Source organism: Erythrolamprus reginae, chromosome 10, assembly GCF_031021105.1.
Source record: "Erythrolamprus reginae isolate rEryReg1 chromosome 10, rEryReg1.hap1, whole genome shotgun sequence".
Classification (NCBI taxonomy): Eukaryota; Metazoa; Chordata; class Lepidosauria; order Squamata; family Dipsadidae; genus Erythrolamprus; species Erythrolamprus reginae.
This window is the reverse complement of record NC_091959.1, coordinates 35,006,767-35,024,256: the sequence shown is the minus strand read 5'-3', so window position 1 is coordinate 35,024,256 and position 17,490 is coordinate 35,006,767. Positions and strand designations below refer to the sequence as shown.

Genomic DNA, 17,490 nt, shown 5'->3' with positions numbered 1-17,490 from the left:
TGGGGGATCTGGAGGTCCTGTCCCTGTCAGTAACGCTCTGGAGTCACAAAGGACACGAAAGAAGGAGGGGCTGCCCCCTTCTCCCCCTCCTTTCCCCTCCCTCTCTCCCAGCATTTATAAAGTAGCTAGGAAGCTCAGGAGCCACACTTTTTTCTGGTAGGACCATAATCCTAGGGGCAGGTGAAGTCCCTGGGCCTTGGATTGGATTGGCTTCTCTGGAGCTCCATCGAGAGGGGGCCTCAGTCTATGGAGACATAGGCAGCTTCCGTCCCCCACCCGCCTCTCAGTAAGACAATGGATGGCATGACTGACCCGAACCTGCTTTTCCTTAAGAACAAAGTCCGGTGTGGATGCCCTGTGTTTCACCTGTTTGCCAGCCATCCTTTAGCTCAGGCTTTTTCCAAAATGGCTTATGGTGGTGGCCCTCAACCTGTGGTCTGTGGACTCCCAGGCGCCCCTGATGTTGTCCCGGGGGGGGGAGGGTCTGCCAAGGCTGGGAGAAATCTTGCGATTTAAATGTTGAGTCTTGGGTGGTGATGGTCATGGTCGGTATGGAAAGGGAGTCCACGGTCAAGGAAAGGTGGAGGACCGCTAGCTTGCAGCCCCCGAGCAAAAGAGTCGATGCGGTTTGGCAGCATCTGTTCCAGTGGGCTTTGGTGTCCTTGACGTCTCCTAATGCTGTTTTTCTGGCCTCCATTATTTATTTATTTATTTTATTTAGTTTGACTTCTATGCCGCCCAATCCCGAAGGACTCAGGGCGGCTTACAACAATATAAAATTACAATATAGAATTGCAACAACAATAGAAAGAAGTCAAAAGAAAAGAATCTAATTACTGAAAGCCTAGCTAAAACTCGTATTAAAAATACAATATTTTTCTCTGTTCAGGAAGATGATCTGCTGTTTCTTGACTGCTCTAGAATCCCTTCTACTATGATCACATTAATCTGGCAATAGCTGTTAGAAATTGTTGTTAAACGACAGTAAGTTGTATGCGCCAAGGTATAGCGAGGCATGTGAGAAAAGATTGGAGTTTCTGGTCTGCGAATGTCACTAGATAATTTTTGTACCATTAAATTAATTCTCTTTGGATTAAATATTACACTTGATACAAGACAAATTATTATTTTCTATATTATTTGACAGTGATAGGTCATTTTGGAATAAAATTGATGAGTTCAGTTAATTGGAATATGGTGCTCAATAACACGATACAGTATGTGTTCCAGGGGGCTTTCATAGAAATATAGAAGATTGACGGCAGAAAAAGACCTCCTGGTCCATCTAGTCTGCCCTTATTCCTGTATTTTATCTTAGGATGGATATATGTCTATCCCAGGCAGGTTAAATTTAGTTACTGTGGATTTACCAACCACATCTGCTGGAAGTTTGTTCTAAGCATCTACTACTCTCTCAGTAAAATAATATTTTTTCATGTTGCTTCTAATCTTATTCCTGTATTTTATCTTAGGATGAATATATGTTTATCCCAGGCATGTTAAATTCAGTTAATACCAACCACGCTGCTTCTGATCTTTCCCCCAACTAACCTCAGATTGTGCCCCCTTTCGATGCCTGACGTCTCCTAATGCTGTTTTTCTGGCCTCCATTAATATTTCCCTCTGTTCAGGAAGATGATCTGCTGTTTCAACTTGTGGTGGGAAGTAATTGGTTTATAAAGCAGTGCTGGCTTTTGTCTGCAGCCTGAAGTGTCGTCGGCCAGGCTTCTCCCGTGACCCACCCAGCCCCCTCTTCCGAGGCGGCTGCTTTCGGCACATGCTGCCGGCAGTGGCTGGCGGGCTCTGGAGCAGGCAGGAAGCCTGGGGGTGGGTGTGTGGGGGGGAAGTGAGCCAGCCTTGTCATGCGGCCGGTGGCTCCTCCTGCTCTGCCTCTCTTAAAGGAGCCCTGGCCGGCCGGCTCCTGCTCTGGGATTCTCTGAAGAGCCACCTCTCCATCCCGGGCAGTGGGGCGTCCTTAAGAGGGAACCCTCGAAACCCGGGCCAGCTCTTCCTCCCTTCCACGGAGCTGCTTTCGGGAAGGAAAGATCTGCGGAGGCTGCCCTTGTCTTGAGGGGGCCTCTTCCGGGTCTCCCACCCTCTTCACGGGTATGGCAAAATGACTACTCTCCTGCTGACTTGACTTTGTCTCTCAATTGTAAATGCAAATGTTACCTTGGAGGGTTTGAATGGGGAAGCGGGTGATCCCAGGTACATGAGGCTGTGGTTCCAGCTATGGGATGGTCAGAGTTTGAAAAGTGTACGGTCAAACAGCCTCCTTTTAACGGTGACCCAGTGTGTTTCCTGAGTGTGGGCCAGCCTTCCCTGCCTGGCCACCCTTGAATAAAGGCCAGGGTGAGGTTGACCTCCAGCCGAAATGACCCAATAGATCTCTCTCTTGCCATCCCTCCCCAAAAAGTTCATAAATGTATGTTCTTGTTGAGGGCGGCTTAGTAGGCATCCTCTCCCGGGCTTTTCTACCTTCTTCCTTTGGAAGGGGGCAGGCATCCACGTTCTGCTTTTGAAACTGAGCTTGGAAGGAGAATAACGGCCATCCTAATTCTTCCCCATTTTAAAATTATGAAAGCGGAGTGTGCAGTGCATAGAAAAGATGGGCACAGCCCTGCTGCCCCCTTGCCTTTTTTTTGAGCACCCCTGAAACTAGGGAGTAGCTTTCCTTTCAGGGGTTTATTGTGATGGCAGAGAAACCTGAAGTGGCATTTGTTTGGCCTGGACTGGCCTCTTGGGCAACTCTTCAGGAAGATCCTTTCCTTTCCTTCCCTCCTTCCTTCCTTCCCTCCTTCCCTCCTTCCCAGGGGGAGCAGTCTGAGCCTTCCCCAGCCCCTCCCTGCTCCATGGTCAGAATGAGGGGCTGTTTTGTTTTGTGTTTTTGTTTATTTGTTTTTGTTTTTGTTTTTATTTTTATTATTCATTTATTCATTATTTTTATTTCATTTTTATTATTTTTATTTCATTTTTATTATTTTTATATTTCATTTTTATTATTTTTATTTCATTATTTTTTGTTATTTCCTGATGAGCTGTTGCCAAATACTGAAGAGAAGTGGTTGAGAGAAATCTCCCTTCATTGATTCTTTCAGGGCATGAAATCCGCTTCCCGGCTGAGGGGGAAGGACAGGGCCGTTTCTTGAAAATGGCGTGAGGCGAGGAGCAGCCAGTCAGAGGCAGCCTCGGGCTCTCTATTGTTTGGCACGGGTTAGTGGCGGGCAGAAGTTTCTGGGAAAAAAAGAAAGAAAGAGAGAGAGAGAGAAAGAGCGGTCCCAAGAGGTAGCGAGGAGGATTTAAAGAGAAATAGCCAGTTGTGAAAGGAAAGGAAAGTGGTAAAGATACGAAAAGCAAGGAAAAGCAAGTGAAGTATTTTGCAGAGAGAGAGAGAGAGAGAGAGAGAGAGAGAGAGAGAGAGAGAGAGAGAGAGAGAGAGAGAGAGAGAGAGAGTGAGAGAGAGAGAGAGAGAGAGAGAGGGAGACTCTGCTTTTGTTATACAGCACCAAGAAATGTCCTGCCGGTTCAAAAACGGCACTGGATTCCTTCCTGAGGTGCCAAGTTTATTTGAGCATTTATTTCTTTCAGTAGGAAGGGGAGCCTTTAATTCTGAAGCCTTCTTCCATCCACTGTCTGGAGGGCACCCAGTGTGACGCAGGCCTGAAGGGCCTCAGGTTGTGGGTGCAGATTTGCCTGAGTTTGGATTAACCAACCAAGACTCTGTAAACTGAATCCTCCGAAAAGAAACCCATAATTCTTGGAGACTAATTCTCCTTATAATTTACCTATAAGAGCTTTCAGCCTTTGTTTTATTTGGGTAATTAAAATATGTTTAGTAACAGCTAAACAGCTCATTGGAAAATAATAATAATAATAATAATAATAATAATAATAATAATAATAATAATTCACAATTCAATGTGTTGGTAATGACCTATAAAGCCCTAGATGGTATCGGACCAGAATACCTCTGGAACCATCTTCTACCGCACAAATCCCAGCGACTGATAAGGTCTCACAGAGTTGGCCTTCTCCAGGTCCTATCGACTAAACAATGTCGTCTGGCTGGTCCCAGGGGAAGAGCCTTCTTTGTGGTGGCCCCGGCCCTCTGGAATCAACTCCCCCCAGAGATTAGAACTGCCCCCACCCTCCTTGCCTTTCATAAATTGCTTAAGACCCATCTATGTCACCAGGCATGGGGGAATTGAGAACTCCTCCCCAGGCTTATATAGTTTATGTATGGTATGCTTGTGTTGTTGTATGGTTTTAATTATGGGTTTTAGATGCTTTTAAGTATTAGATTTCTAATATTGTTATTATTGTTGCTGTGAGCTGCCCTGAGTCTCCGGAGAGGGGCGGCATACAAATCTAATAAATTATCATTATTATTATCATTATCATTTGATTTCAGGGTTGATCAATCAGGATCATCAATCAGGATCATCATTTTTATTATTTTTATTTTTATTAATTAATTTTTTATTATTAATAATAAAAATAAAAATGATGATCCTGATTGATGATCCTGATTGATCAACCCTGAAATCAAATGCTAATGATCAGCAAGTGGGAAAATCCCCTTGTGTGCCTAAGACGCAATCAGTTTATTTTAGAAATACAGAAATTGGGCTTGGAGAATCAGAATTTATGGCACAACATTAAAATAATTTCAAAACACATGGTCGTGAGCCTGGGCAGCAGAGGGATTTATCTCCATCTCCTCTCAGACTCCAATTCTGGAATCACCTCTACCCTCAGGAGGAAAGACAAAACTAAAACTAATGAACTCTCACTTCTGGAGATGTCAGGTCCCAACCTGATATTGGCAGCATCTGATTGCTAAGTCTCTGAGACCTGGTATTCCGATGGAATATTCAGCTGGTGATAATACATTATAGCTTTATTAGGCTGAATAACAGGCGAAATTGCCAGAAGTCATTTGAATGACAGGAAGAAGGTGGAAACATGGACTTTTCATTAACTGTGGAGAACTAAACAACAATCAAAATGAAATGTGTTCGGTCAGTATCTAGACGCGAGCAAGTGGGGGACCTGAGTATCATTCAAGCTGGGAGTGGAACGGAACAGACTGGTCTCCTCATGGGATGCTGTCCGCAGGGTCCAGTGGAGAAAAGCAGAACCTGGGGCCTCAGTTGCCACCCTGAACCATAAACTAGCCAGTCCTATTTTAGGTTGTTTGGTTGTATGAACTCTGTGCTTTATTTGAGATTGAGTCTGTTCCAAAAGCTCAAAAATAAACTGAATTAACTCTAATTAACAACCACAACTAGTGAAGCCTCAGGAGGATAAGGCCTGTTCAGTTGTTTCTGACTCTAGGGCACAATGCTCTGTTTCTTGGCCAAGGGAGCCAGCATTGTCGGAAGACGTTTCCGTGGTCAATATGGCCGGCGTGACTAATAGATGCCAAGGCGCAGAGAATGCTGCCTATTTAGCTACTCGCATTTACATGGTGTTGAACTGCTAGGTGGGCAGGAGCTGGGCTCTCAAACTGACAAGCCCAGGATGTAAACCCCTGAGCTTTTGTGCCTTTGCTTAGGAGGGGAAAAAACAGTTGTTATCTCTATTCTGGAAGAAAATAACATTTACCCCACCCAGAGGCAATTCAGGGGCCAGTTTGGCCTAGTGATTAACGCACCAGTCTAGGAAGCAGGAGATGGTGAGTTCTACTTCCGCCTTAGCCATGACTGCCAGCTGTCTGACTTTGGGCCGGTCACTCCTCTCAGGCCAGTCCACCTCACAGGGTGGTTGTAGGGAAAAGAGAAAGAGGAAGAAAGCGTGTTGGGTATGTTCACCACTTTGAGTCATTAGTAAAAAAAAATAAAGACAAGATACAAATAAATAAACAAATTCTCCCGTGCCTAAAATGTGAATCAGGGGATGACAAGACCTGAATGTATAGACACTGCTCAAAAAAATAAAGGGAACACTCAAATAATACATCCTAGATCTGAATGAATGAAATATTCTCATTGAATATTGCATTTGTACAACTCTTCCATTTGCACAACAGCATGTGAAATTTACTGTCAATCAGTGTTGCTTCCTAAGTGGACAGTTTGATTTCACAGAGGTTTGAGTCACTTGAAGTTATATTCTGTTGTTTAAGTGTTCCCCCCCTTTTTTGAGCAGTGTATATATGTGTGTGTGTGTGTGTGTGTGTGTGTTTTCGTAGATTTTCACGGGTATATGTATGTAGATTGTTCTGAGTTCGGGTTTTACCCTTCGTGCTGCTTTGAATATGATTATTCAATATTATTATAATATGAATATTCAAAGCAGCACGAAGCTAATAACTTCAGCCTGATGATGGTGAATGTGATTTCGCTGAAATGTCGCAAAGACACTCAAAATATTACATGGGGTAAAACCCGAATTCAGAACAATCTATCTATCTATTTATCTATCAATCTATCTATATGTCACATGTTTTTGCTGATTTTGAAAATTAAGGGAGGCTAGATCTATTTTGGCCTTATTTTGGCCTCATCAGCTAGCCATACCCTCACTGGGACTTGAACTTGCAACCTTTGCCTTGTAAGGCAGAGAATTAACCTCTAGGCTACAGTATCCAATCCCTTCAGCTCTGTACCAAGGAAGGGTTACATGCTTGCCACCTCCTGACTAGTGAAATCAGTCGAGGACCCACCTTATTAACTTAAAAACTGCAGTGACTCCCTTGACCAAACTCACTGACCAACTGCCTCACTTAGCAACAGAAATGTTGGGCTCTTGTAGGCTGTATCTTGAGGATTCCCTGCATCTGCCCAGTTGAAGGAGGAAAGGTTGGTTCTCCGGCCTGCTTATTCCCTTCTGTCCTTCCCAAAACAGGTTAACAGACTTGGAAGGAATCTTGCTGGTCATCTAGTCCAGTGTTTTCCAACCTTGGCAACTTGAAGATATCTGGACTTCAACTTCCAGAAGTCCCCAGCCAGCAGATGCTGGCTGGGGAATTCTGGGAATTGAAGTCCAAACCTAGTCCAACCCTCAGCCCAAGCACTGTCCTTCCTTGAATGCTGCTGGCAATGTTTGGCCACCAGACACCCTCTGGCTGTTTTCATCCCCCAAACTCAGCCTCGGCTCTGGAAAGAGGAACGGAGGTCCTTTATCATCCATCTTCTGGGGTGGTTTTTGGTCCCCTGTTGGGCCCCACTTCAGATCCCTGGCATGAGTTAGACCAGAAGTTGCAAAGTTGGCTCTTCTGTGACACATGGACTTCAATTCCCAGAATTCCTGAGCTAGGAATTCTGGGAATTGAAGTCCACAAGTCATAGAAGAGCCAGCTTTGGGAGAGGGTGGTCCCGCCTGTAAACCTTTAGAGTTGTTACTGTTTGCTTCTCAACAGGCTGACGATTCTCCTTCATTCTGTGGCTGGGAAATGTTTGCTGAGAGAGGGGGGGAATTCTCTGGGCCCCTCCTGGCCTGAGAAAGCCCCCTCCCTCCCTGGCCTCCAGCTGGCCTTGGCTGGACCGGATGGAGAGCCTCTTTAGCCCCGAGAGGGCTGCATGCATGGCCGAGTCTTGCACGCCTGCCCAGAACCAGCCGGGCTGCCCTTACTGCAGTGCAGAGCCCAGGCAAGAAACGTCTCCCCCTCCTCCTCCCGGCCGCTGTCACTCGCCTTCAGCCTGGCGCTGGGGAGAGACGCCTGCAGCTGGCTGGCCGAGCGACTGACTGACGGCGGGGCTCCTTCACTCTCCCACCGCTGCCCCAGACTCTTCCGGCTCCTATGGCAGCGCACGTGTGTGTTTGTGTGAGAGAGAGGGAGGGGAGAGGAGCCTTTGCTTTGTCTCTGCAGAAGGATGTGATGCAGGGCCTGTTTGTTTGCACTAGCTGAGACCGTCCGAAGAGCCAGAGGCAGGGCCAGACGGAGGACATACCTGCAGGAGAAGTTGGGAGCTGTGACTGCTGCGCCGCTGCCACCTCTTTGCCGCCTCCTCCTTCCCCGCTGCCGGAGCCAGAGTGGGGGGGGGAACAGAAGAGAGAGAGAGGAACTGAGCCTCAGCCCAGGATGTGTCAGTCAAGCGCCCTGCAGGGACCAGAGCTGCACTCAGGGAAATGGTGAGATGCTGCAAAGCTTTGCCTAGCCCTCCCCCCTCTTGCTTCAACCTCCACAAAGTTAAAATCCATGTCCGGAGGCCGCGCTCAGGAAACGGTGGCGGTGGCGGCGGTGGTGCCGGGGAGCAGCGCCCACAGCTGGAAATCCCGGCCCCAGCTGGGAGCACCCCAAATAGGAAAGCCCGCTTCAGGTACTGTCTGGCGGTCTCCGGCTTTGCGAGTAGAGTGGGAGGGAGAGGAGGAGAGCGGCAGGTGCCCGCCAAGCCTTTGTTTGGCCTAACCGTATTGGCAAACCCCTGGATTCCCTTTCTGGGCAGAGGAAGGAGGGGCCTGGGAGGTCTGTCTGGGCCTTTGTGGGGGGGGACAAGGGAGGCTGGGCCTCACCTGGGGACCAAGGGGGGTGGTGGTTTTGGGAAAGGAGGCCCTGCCTGGAGAGCCTGGGCCCCTTTTCAGGCCGCTCTCAAGCCCGCCACTCGGCAGGGATTGGCTATGATTGTCTGCAGTGGAAGGGGGAAAACGGAGCCAGGAAGCAAGCGAGCGAGCACGATGCCTTGCCATTGTCTCCTGCCAGGCTGGCTTTGGGGGAGGGGGGCTAAAAAAGGGGGGGAGAGATGAATGAACAGCATGCAGGAGGCCCCTTTGAGCCCCCTTTCACTATTTTGGCTGAAGCTCAGCAGCCCCCTTCTGGGACCATGGGCTGGGGGTGGGGAGGCTGCCCGAGTCCTCTGGGATCCAAACCAATTGATTCTAGTCCAGATCCCTGCTGTGCTTTCCAGAAGTTCTTCCTCCCAAAGGAGTTATTTTTTTCCCCCAAGGAGAGTTTGCTGTTTGCACACCTGTCCTAGGTAGGCAACTGGGCCGGCCGTTGAGGCTCGAAATATAAGCTCCCAGTTAGTTTTGCTTCTGGTTTGTAACTAATACATGCTAGAAGAAGAGTGATCTCTGTCTTTTCCAGATAAAATAAAAAGGAATAACTGGGGGGAATTTGCTAGCGGTGCTCTTTGATTTGGCCAATTTGAGGTTAAAACCCCTTTTTGTCCCTTTTTAGTTATGGAGAGTTTTGATCCGGAGATCAGATGTTTTAGGAGCCTTGCATGAATCAGGGTTTTAAATGACTTTCCTGGTTGAAAGCAGGGCCGTCGCTAGTCCCTATGCCCGGCACGACTTAATACCGCCGTTCCTTTTTTGACATTGGAACTTGTTGCCTGCTGAGAGGAAGTGGATCCCTGAACCTGTCTGATTCCCCGGAGGGTTTTATGAAACCCAGCTAGTCCTAATGCAGGATTCTTTATAGTGAAAGCCACTTGCAGGACAGCCCAGGGAGGTTTTCAGCTCTTTGGGTGAAAGGAGGCAAACTCTCAAACCAATCTCCCTGCTCGTCTTCTACAAAAGATGCCCCCGTTACTTCCTGCAAAGGCCGGCAGAAACATCAGTCCTTACGAAACGACAGGGGAAGGGGCCTTGACTTCATCTCTTAGCAGAGGAGGCGAAATTCCCCAGGAAGCAGGATTTGCCGCTTCCTGTACCGTCCTGCCGCTCTGCTTTTGCTGCAGACGGTGGCAAAACTGTCCTTGGGGGAAATACACTGCTCCAAATAATAAAGAGAACACTCAAAGAACCCATCCTAGATCTGAATGAATGAAATATTCTCATTGAGTACTTTGTCCTGTACAAAGTTGAATGTGCACAACAGTGTGCGAAATTGATTGTCAATCAGTGTTGCTTCCTAACTGGACGGTTTGAATTCACAGAAGTTGGATTGACTTGGAATTACATTGTGTTGTTTAAGGGTTCCCTTTATTTTTTTGAGCAGTGTATATTTGCAGGGGCAAATTCTCTTCTTCGCCCGATTCTGCTTGTGCACTCAATGGGAGCTTCCTTGAGGGCCAGACCCTCTGAATCGTGGCGCACTGGTGGTGGGTGGTGGTGGAGTTAGTCCCACTTTCTTTCGGGTGGGAGGGCCCCTGTTTTGGGGGGAAAGCCCCAGGAGGCAGAAGAGCGCCCCCGCGACACCAGGTCGGCTGACCATCTTGTGTGTCTGTAATCCCACAGGTTGCAATTCCCCCAGCTGGCCCTGAGGCGGAGGTTGGGCCAGCTGAGCTGTATGTCTAGGCCTGCTCTGAGACTCCGTTCTTGGCCTCTGACTATTCTCTATTATCTCCTGCCTTTCGGTGCTCTTAAACCTTTGACCAGAGTGAGATGGAGGCCCGTGAGCCGGGTAAGTGCTTGTGAGTTTGTCTTGTGGTGCCCTGTTGTTGTGAGGGAGTGTGTGTGTGTGTTTGTGTATGTGTGTGGGGGGCCCTCGGTAGGCCACAGAAGCTGAAACCAAGATGGATGCTTGAAGGGTGAGGATGTCTGAGGAGTCTGTCTTTGCACCTGGCCCATCTCCATGTCTTTGCAGAATGCTTCTGCCTGGAATAATAATAATAGTCCGCGGAGAGGGGCGGCATACAAATCTAAATAATAAATAAATAAATAATAATAATTTATTAGATTTGTATGCCGTCCCTCTCTGCAGACTCGGAAACCGCTGGCAGGGTGGGAGAGAGGGTCCTGCCAGCTTCTGTTCCTTGTCCTGGGAAGGTAGAGAAGAGTTGGCACCAGAGGTGGGCTGCTAAGGTGGGGTGGTGAGGTGTGCTCACCCCCCGTGGCTTTGAGTGCTAGTGGAGTCCATGCAAACCTGCTACTGCACCGGGGCAGGTAGCCATGGGCACCCCCTGTGTGTATGCGTGCGATTTTGCTACCTGCCCAGGTGCGGTAGCAGGATTGCACTGGACTCCACTAGCACCTGCGTCTCCGCTAGGCACCTCCGTGGCGCCCCTGTGTGCATTCGGGTGATTTCGCTCCCTGCCCAGGTGTAGTAGCGCAATTGCGTAGGACTCCATTAGCACTCAGAGCCATGGGGGGTGAGCACACATCACCGTTCCACCTTAGCAGCCCACCTCTGGTTGGCACCTGTCTTTAAGCTGCTCAGAATTGTACCATGGAGAATTGTACCATTGGCTTTGGGCCCTGCAAGGGGGTCCAGAGGGTTGCCCCCTCCCTCCTTTCCCAGCCCCCTTGGGGCTGTCTTGGACACATGGGTATTATTTGAGAGGATGAAGCTCCGCATCCTTTTGGAGGCTTTTTCTGCCGAGGTTATGCAGAAACAGAACTGTTCAGTTTGTTCCTTTGAATTATGAAGAGACATTGGTATTGAGTAAATAAATGAGCATGAAAAGCAGAGGTGTGATAGCCAGCTGTTGCATCAAAGTTGCTGCTCTTCCTTTTGTTGGTTTTCTATCTATCTGGGGGTGCTGCTGTTTCAACTATGAAATAGAAATTAGGACAAAAGTTTTAAGTAAAAGAACTCAAAAGTGCTCCCAAGTAAGTAAAATGAGGAAAATGACGTATAATGTATCAATTAGCAAACTCTAATGCCACATAATCAGTTTCTACATTCTAATCTTTACCTTTCATATACTGTAATTTCACATCAATATACGTATCACCGTACCCATTTTTGAATGCGATAGGTTGGGGAAAGAGGTTGAGGAAAATATTGCACTTTCTACGTTTGTCTCTTCCTGTTTTGGAGTAGGTATAATTCATGTGTGAACTCTTGGCACACCTGTGCGTACCTGTCTATCATAAGAGCACTCCCTGTTACGTCTGCATTCAGAGATCTGTGGAGAGTATCTTCAAAGTGTTCCAACTAGGGCTCCGGGCAATATAATTTCCATCTTGAGCCCAAGGTAGATGTTACCTGTGTTTTGGCCCAAATTAGGGCTTTCCCAGTGAAGGGCTGCAAACTTTTTACTACCTCTCTGTGGGTGTAACTTATTTGGTGGGTGTGGCTTACCAGCCATGTGACCAGGTAGGAGTGGCTTGACGAGGGATGGCTTAAAGGTAGCTTCATGTGACTGGCTTAAAGGTGGCCAACTTGACGTGACTCATGTCAAGGGTTTGGGTTAGGGTGCCTGCCTCTCCTTGCCTCAAAGAGATACAATTTCCCTATCCATTTGAACATCAAAAATATACTATTTAATTCTATGTATATATGCAATATGTGTACATACCTATTACACACAGCCACACAAACATATACACTACTCAAAAAAATAAAATTGAAGGAAGGAAGGAAAGAAGAAAGGAGGGAAGAAAGAAAGAAAGAAAGAAAGAAAGAAAACACTCAAAGAACACATTCCAGATCTGAATGAATGAAATATTCTCATTGAATCCTTTGTTCTGTACAAAGTTGAATGTGCTGACATCATGTGAAATTGATTGTTAATCAGTGTTGCTTCTTAAGTGGAAAATTTGATTTCACAGAAGTTTGATTTACTTAGAGTTATATTGTGTTATTTAAGTGTTCCCTTTATTTTTTTGAGCAGTATATATTATCTACTGTATAAGCTGTATGTGTATGTACACACATACACACACACAGCTTTTCTAAAATTATACACATTCAACCTCATTTACTGCTATAGGAAAAAAATACCCAGAGCCCAGAAGAGAAAAAAGAAAAAAATTCCAAATTTTTCTACCGGTTCTACATAGAGTGGTACCTCTACTTAAGAACTTAATTTGTTCCGTGACCAGGTTCTTAAGTAGAACCATTCTTAAGTAGAAGCAATTTTTCCCATAGGAATCAATGTAAAAGCAAATGTGTGCAAACCCATTGGGAAAGAAATAAAAGCTCGGAATTTGGATGGGAGGAGGAGGAGGAGGAAGAAGAGGAGGAGGACAGTCGCTGCCGAAGGAAGAAGGTGAGGGGAATAAAAAAAAATCCAAAACTTTAAGGCTTAAAAAAAAAGAGGAATTCCCATACACCTAGCGTGAGGCTGCCTCCCAACTGGCCGGGCCTTTGTGCTGCTTTCAAATTTCCTGGGAAATTTTTCTGGCCTCAGGTTCTTAAGTAGAAAATGGTTCTTAAATAGAGGCAAAAAGATCTTGAACACCCGGTTCTTATCTAGAAAAGTTCTTAAGTAAAGGCGTTCTTAGGTAGAGGTACCACTGTATTTGACCAAAAGTTTTCTACCGGTTCTGCGTACCTGACCGTACCCGTAGGGGCCCATCACTGGGCTTCCCCCATTGATTGTCCTCAACAACCTGCAGAGTAGCTGTGGTCCTTTGGCCTTCGCTTCTTGGACTGGCTGGCTGATGAAGGCTCTGGGTGTAGATGGTCTACATAGGGGTCAGGAGGCTCTCTTGCCCTCCTGCAGTTCCACACACCTTGGAGCCCTGGGGTTTGGCCCCCATTTTTCTTGCTGCTGTTTCTGGGTGCATTTTATTGTACTCGACATTCTTGGGGCCCTTCCTCACGAAGGCCACCCCAGGGGGGTGAGTGGGGGCAGTTGGATCAAGACTGAGTAGAAGAGGGGGCGTTTTGAGATTTCCTTGAGGCTCCCTTTCTCCCAGCCTATGAATATTTAAATGTAAAGGCCTTGAAAGCAGAGCCCTGAGCCCAGGGAAGAGGGCAGTTTGCATGCAGCCATTGAGTGAATGCTGGTTTTGTCAAGCGAGAGATTAGCTCCTGCTTCCATCCAATGCATTAGGAACTTGGCAGAGAAAAAGGTCATTTTGGTAAGCACTTAAAATAAACTGGAAATCACCCAGTGGACTGAGCCTGATAAATAATGGAGGTTGGTAATGCCTCTATTGCTCTTGCTACTTTTACCCCCCCCACCCCGCCTCAGTGTTTTCTTATGCAGGATTTTAAAAAGGGACCAGCTAGGGCCAAAATCTTTTCTATTTTGTGTTCGGGAGCTCACAGTGAGGGGCCCTGGAATTCTCTAAAATCAGGATGCCCGTTAGGAAATAATAGAAGCTGACTGGCTGTATTGTTCTCAGGGCAGCCGTTGTGATGGCAATAGACTGGAATTCGGGTCATGTGGCAGTTCCTGGCACCTCCCATGGCCAAATGAAACTAGGCACACACACACACATATATGCACACTCCTGGGCACAGAGGCATTGCTCTGACCCTGCCATTGCTGCGCCAACAATCCCTTGAAGAACTGCACAATGATGTGAGATGCCATGAAAGCAAACAACCAATCATGTTAGTTTCTTATTTAGAAAAGCTTCGTGTCCAGGAAAAGCGACACTTGGAAAACAGGACCATTTTTATCTCCTTGGGCTGTAAGAAAAGTCCCTCATTCTAGGCTGCCTGGTGAATTGTAGCTCAGCCACGCCTGGGAAAACATTGGTGGTCACTCCTGGTGCAGGGCACACCTGGTTGCATGGAGGCATAGTAAGAACGTCCCCTTGAAGCCAGAGTTGGAGCTGTTAGAAATATTAGAAATATTGTGGTCTCTTTCAGCACTCCCACTATTGACCTGGCCCTGAATATACTTACGCAAGTACCTTAAACCCTCTACTGACCAATGTTTCTCAACCTTGGTGATTTCAAAATGGGTGGACTTCAATTCCCAGAATTCTCCAGCCAGCAAAGTTAGATTTGTCCACATATCTTAAACTTGCCAAGTTGACAAACGTTGCTCTACTAGACGGGTCATGTAGCCAGACCTCCCCATGTCGGTTTCATTAAAATTCTGGAGTGGCAGAAGGCCAGATGATCCAACAAGAGGTCTGAGAGTATTTGGGGCAATTTTTAAAAAAAATCTGAATTCTGATTTCGTTTACAACTATATACAGTACCTTTTAAAGGCCTAACACACTTTTATTTGAGCTCGAAAATACTATTTTCTTGGCCATTCTGCAGACATTTTGTTGAATGAACATCTGTCCCAGGTGCATTGCTGGTCCAAAGAAAACAGAGAGGGCGGTCAGAATTGTGTCTCCTCCACCCCGTGGGTCACTAACTACCTGGCAGATCTGAACTTCTGTATCTTGCTGCTTTCTCCTGAGTCCTCTGCTATGACTGGTATGCCAGGTGAAGTGGAGCCAGGCCAGTGCTTGTAATTTTAGAGACGGCCAAATTGTTATTTTCTATATACTCCAAGATCTCTTTATGAAACTTAAGCTGAACTACCTACAATGCTCAGTCTCTTGTAATATTAACCGTTGCCATCATAGTTCCTCCCGATTGAATAATAATAATAATAATAATAATAATAATAATAATAATAATAATTTATTAGATTTGTATGTCGCCCCTCTCCGAAGACTCAGGGCGGCTCACAACAGTAATAAAAACAGTATAACAATGGGACAAATCTAGTAATAAAAATATATTAAAAACCCAATAATTAAAAACCATACAGCACATACACACCAAACATGAAATATAAAAAGCCTGGGGGAGATGTCTTAGTTCCCCCATGCCTTGCGATATAGGTGGGTCTTGAGTAACTTGCGAAAGACAAGGAGGGTGGGGGCCGTTCTAATCTCTGGGGGGAGTTGATTCCAGAGGGCCGGGGCCACCACAGAGAAGGCGCTTCCCGTGGGGCCCGCCAAACGACATTGTTTGGTCGACGGGACCCGGAGAAGGCCAACTCTGTGGGACCTTATTGGCCGCTGGGATTCGTGCGGTAGAAGGCGCTTCTGGAGGTATTCTGGTCCAATGCCATGTCCAAACCTGGTTTGCTAATACTCAGTCCTCAACTCCTGACATTTTCATGCCTGGAATTAGGCTTTTCAGAGAGATTTTGAAATTGTCATTCCGCAGTTACAACAAGTGTCTAGTAAGCTCATCTGTTGTAGAATCAGGATCTCTGCTCCTGAAGCAATAGTTATTTAGAACAGATGTACATACATCTACATATGAATGCCTCTACTTATGAATTTTTCTAGATGAGAACCGAGTGTTCAAGGTTTTTTTACCTCTTCTCAAGAACCATTTTCCACTTACAAACCTGAGGCTCTGAAACTGTAACCTGAATAGGCAGGGAGAAGCCTCTGTGGGACCTCTTGAGGAATCTTCTGGGAGGAAACAGGGCCGGAAAAGGTGGGGAGAAGCCTCCGTGGGGCCTCTCTAGGAATCTCCTGGGAGGAAATGGCCTCCACCCTCCCTGTGGTTTCCCCAGTCGCACGCATTATTTGCTTTTACATTGATTCCTCTAGGAAAAATTGCTTCTTCTTACAAACTTTTCTACTTAAGAACCTGATCACGGAACAAATTAAGCTTGTAAGTAGAGGTACCAATGTATCGGAATCCATTCCTTAAGAAGTATGCACCAATCAGACTTCTAGACTCAGATGCTACCGCTGAGTAAGCCAGCTGTGCAATGCAATCTTCCTTAAAGTGCCTAGGGAACAATGGGACGGACAGTTAGGATAATCCTTGTGATTACTAAACTGATTTGCTAGTTGTCTATGCTGTAGCATTTCGCCATTTGCTTGTTGCAAAGAGTAGCAATCAAGGACTTTGAGGACCTACAGCCACTGAGGATTAGGAGTTTACCGCTCACTATCCAGTGTCAATATTAATCATCACCTGGCAGCACCTCCTAGCAACCAGGCCCCATAAAAAGAACAAGGAGTACTGTACAAATATGACCCCCCCACCCCCCAAAAATACAGGAAGTCCTTGGATTACAACCACTTATTTAGCAGGCGTTCAAATTTATGACTGTGCTGAATCAGGAAGACCTTCAACCAGTCCTTAAAGTTGCAACCGCAACTTTAGTGATGTTTATTATTGTTTTTCTTACTTATATTGTATTTATTCCTGTTGTTAGCTACTCAGAGTCCCTTTTGAGTGAGTGACATATAAATGCATTAAATAAATAAACGGTCATGGTGTCTCCACACTCATGGGATTGTGATTCAGGCTGTCGGCAACTGGATTGCAACTTCAGTGGTTGCAATGTCCCACTGTCATGTGAACCCCATTTGAGACCTTCCTTGAAACAAATATACAGTGATACCTCGTCTTGCGAACTTAATTGGTTCCGGGATGAAGCTTGTAAGGTGAAAAGTTTGTAAGATGGAACAATGTTTCCCACAGGAATCAATGGAAAAGCGATTAATGCACGCAAGCCCAAAACTCACCCCTTTTGCCAGCCGAAGTACCCGTTTTTGCGCTGCTGCATTCCCCTGAGGCGCCCCTCCATGGGAAACCCCACCTCTGGACTTCCATGTTTTTGTGATGCTGCAGGGGAATCCCAGCAGGGGAATCCCAGCAGCACAAAAATGGGTGCTTTGCTGGCAACGGAAGTCTGGAGGTGGGGTTTCCCAGCGAGGGGAGCTTCAGCGAAATTGCAGCATCGGAAAAACACGGAAGTCCTCAAAACCCCACCTCCGGACTTCCGTGTTTTTGTGACACTGTGATTTCGCTGAGGCTCCCCTCGCTGGGAAACCCCACCTCCAAACTTCCATTGCCAGCGAAGCGCCCGTTTTTGCGCTGCTGGGATTCCCCTGCAGCATCGCAAAAACACAGAAGCCCGGAGGTGGTGTTTCCCATAGAGGGGAGCCTCAGAGGAATCCCAGCAGCGCAAAAACAGGCGCTTCGCTGGCAACAGAAGGCCG

The 17,490-nt window shown here is 46.7% G+C and overlaps 1 protein-coding gene across 4 annotated transcripts in view; it reads left to right on the top strand.

Moving 5' to 3' along the window:
• PISD (phosphatidylserine decarboxylase) overlaps nucleotides 1-17,490 on the top strand; it is a 78,460-nt gene that overhangs the window by 34,367 nt on the left and 26,603 nt on the right. The window contains exons 1-3 of one of the 4 annotated variants that reach the window (XM_070762435.1): nucleotides 1,824-2,106; nucleotides 7,849-8,076; nucleotides 10,126-10,291. The exons of 2 other annotated variants lie outside the window; for them this stretch is intronic. In XM_070762435.1, the coding sequence (XP_070618536.1) occupies nucleotides 8,027-8,076; nucleotides 10,126-10,291 (216 nt within the window). In that variant the 5' untranslated portion in view covers nucleotides 1,824-2,106; nucleotides 7,849-8,026. Of the gene's footprint in view, nucleotides 1-1,823; nucleotides 2,107-7,848; nucleotides 8,265-10,125; nucleotides 10,292-17,490 lie in introns of those variants that run through there. One more of the 4 variants, XM_070762432.1, reaches the window with a different exon arrangement.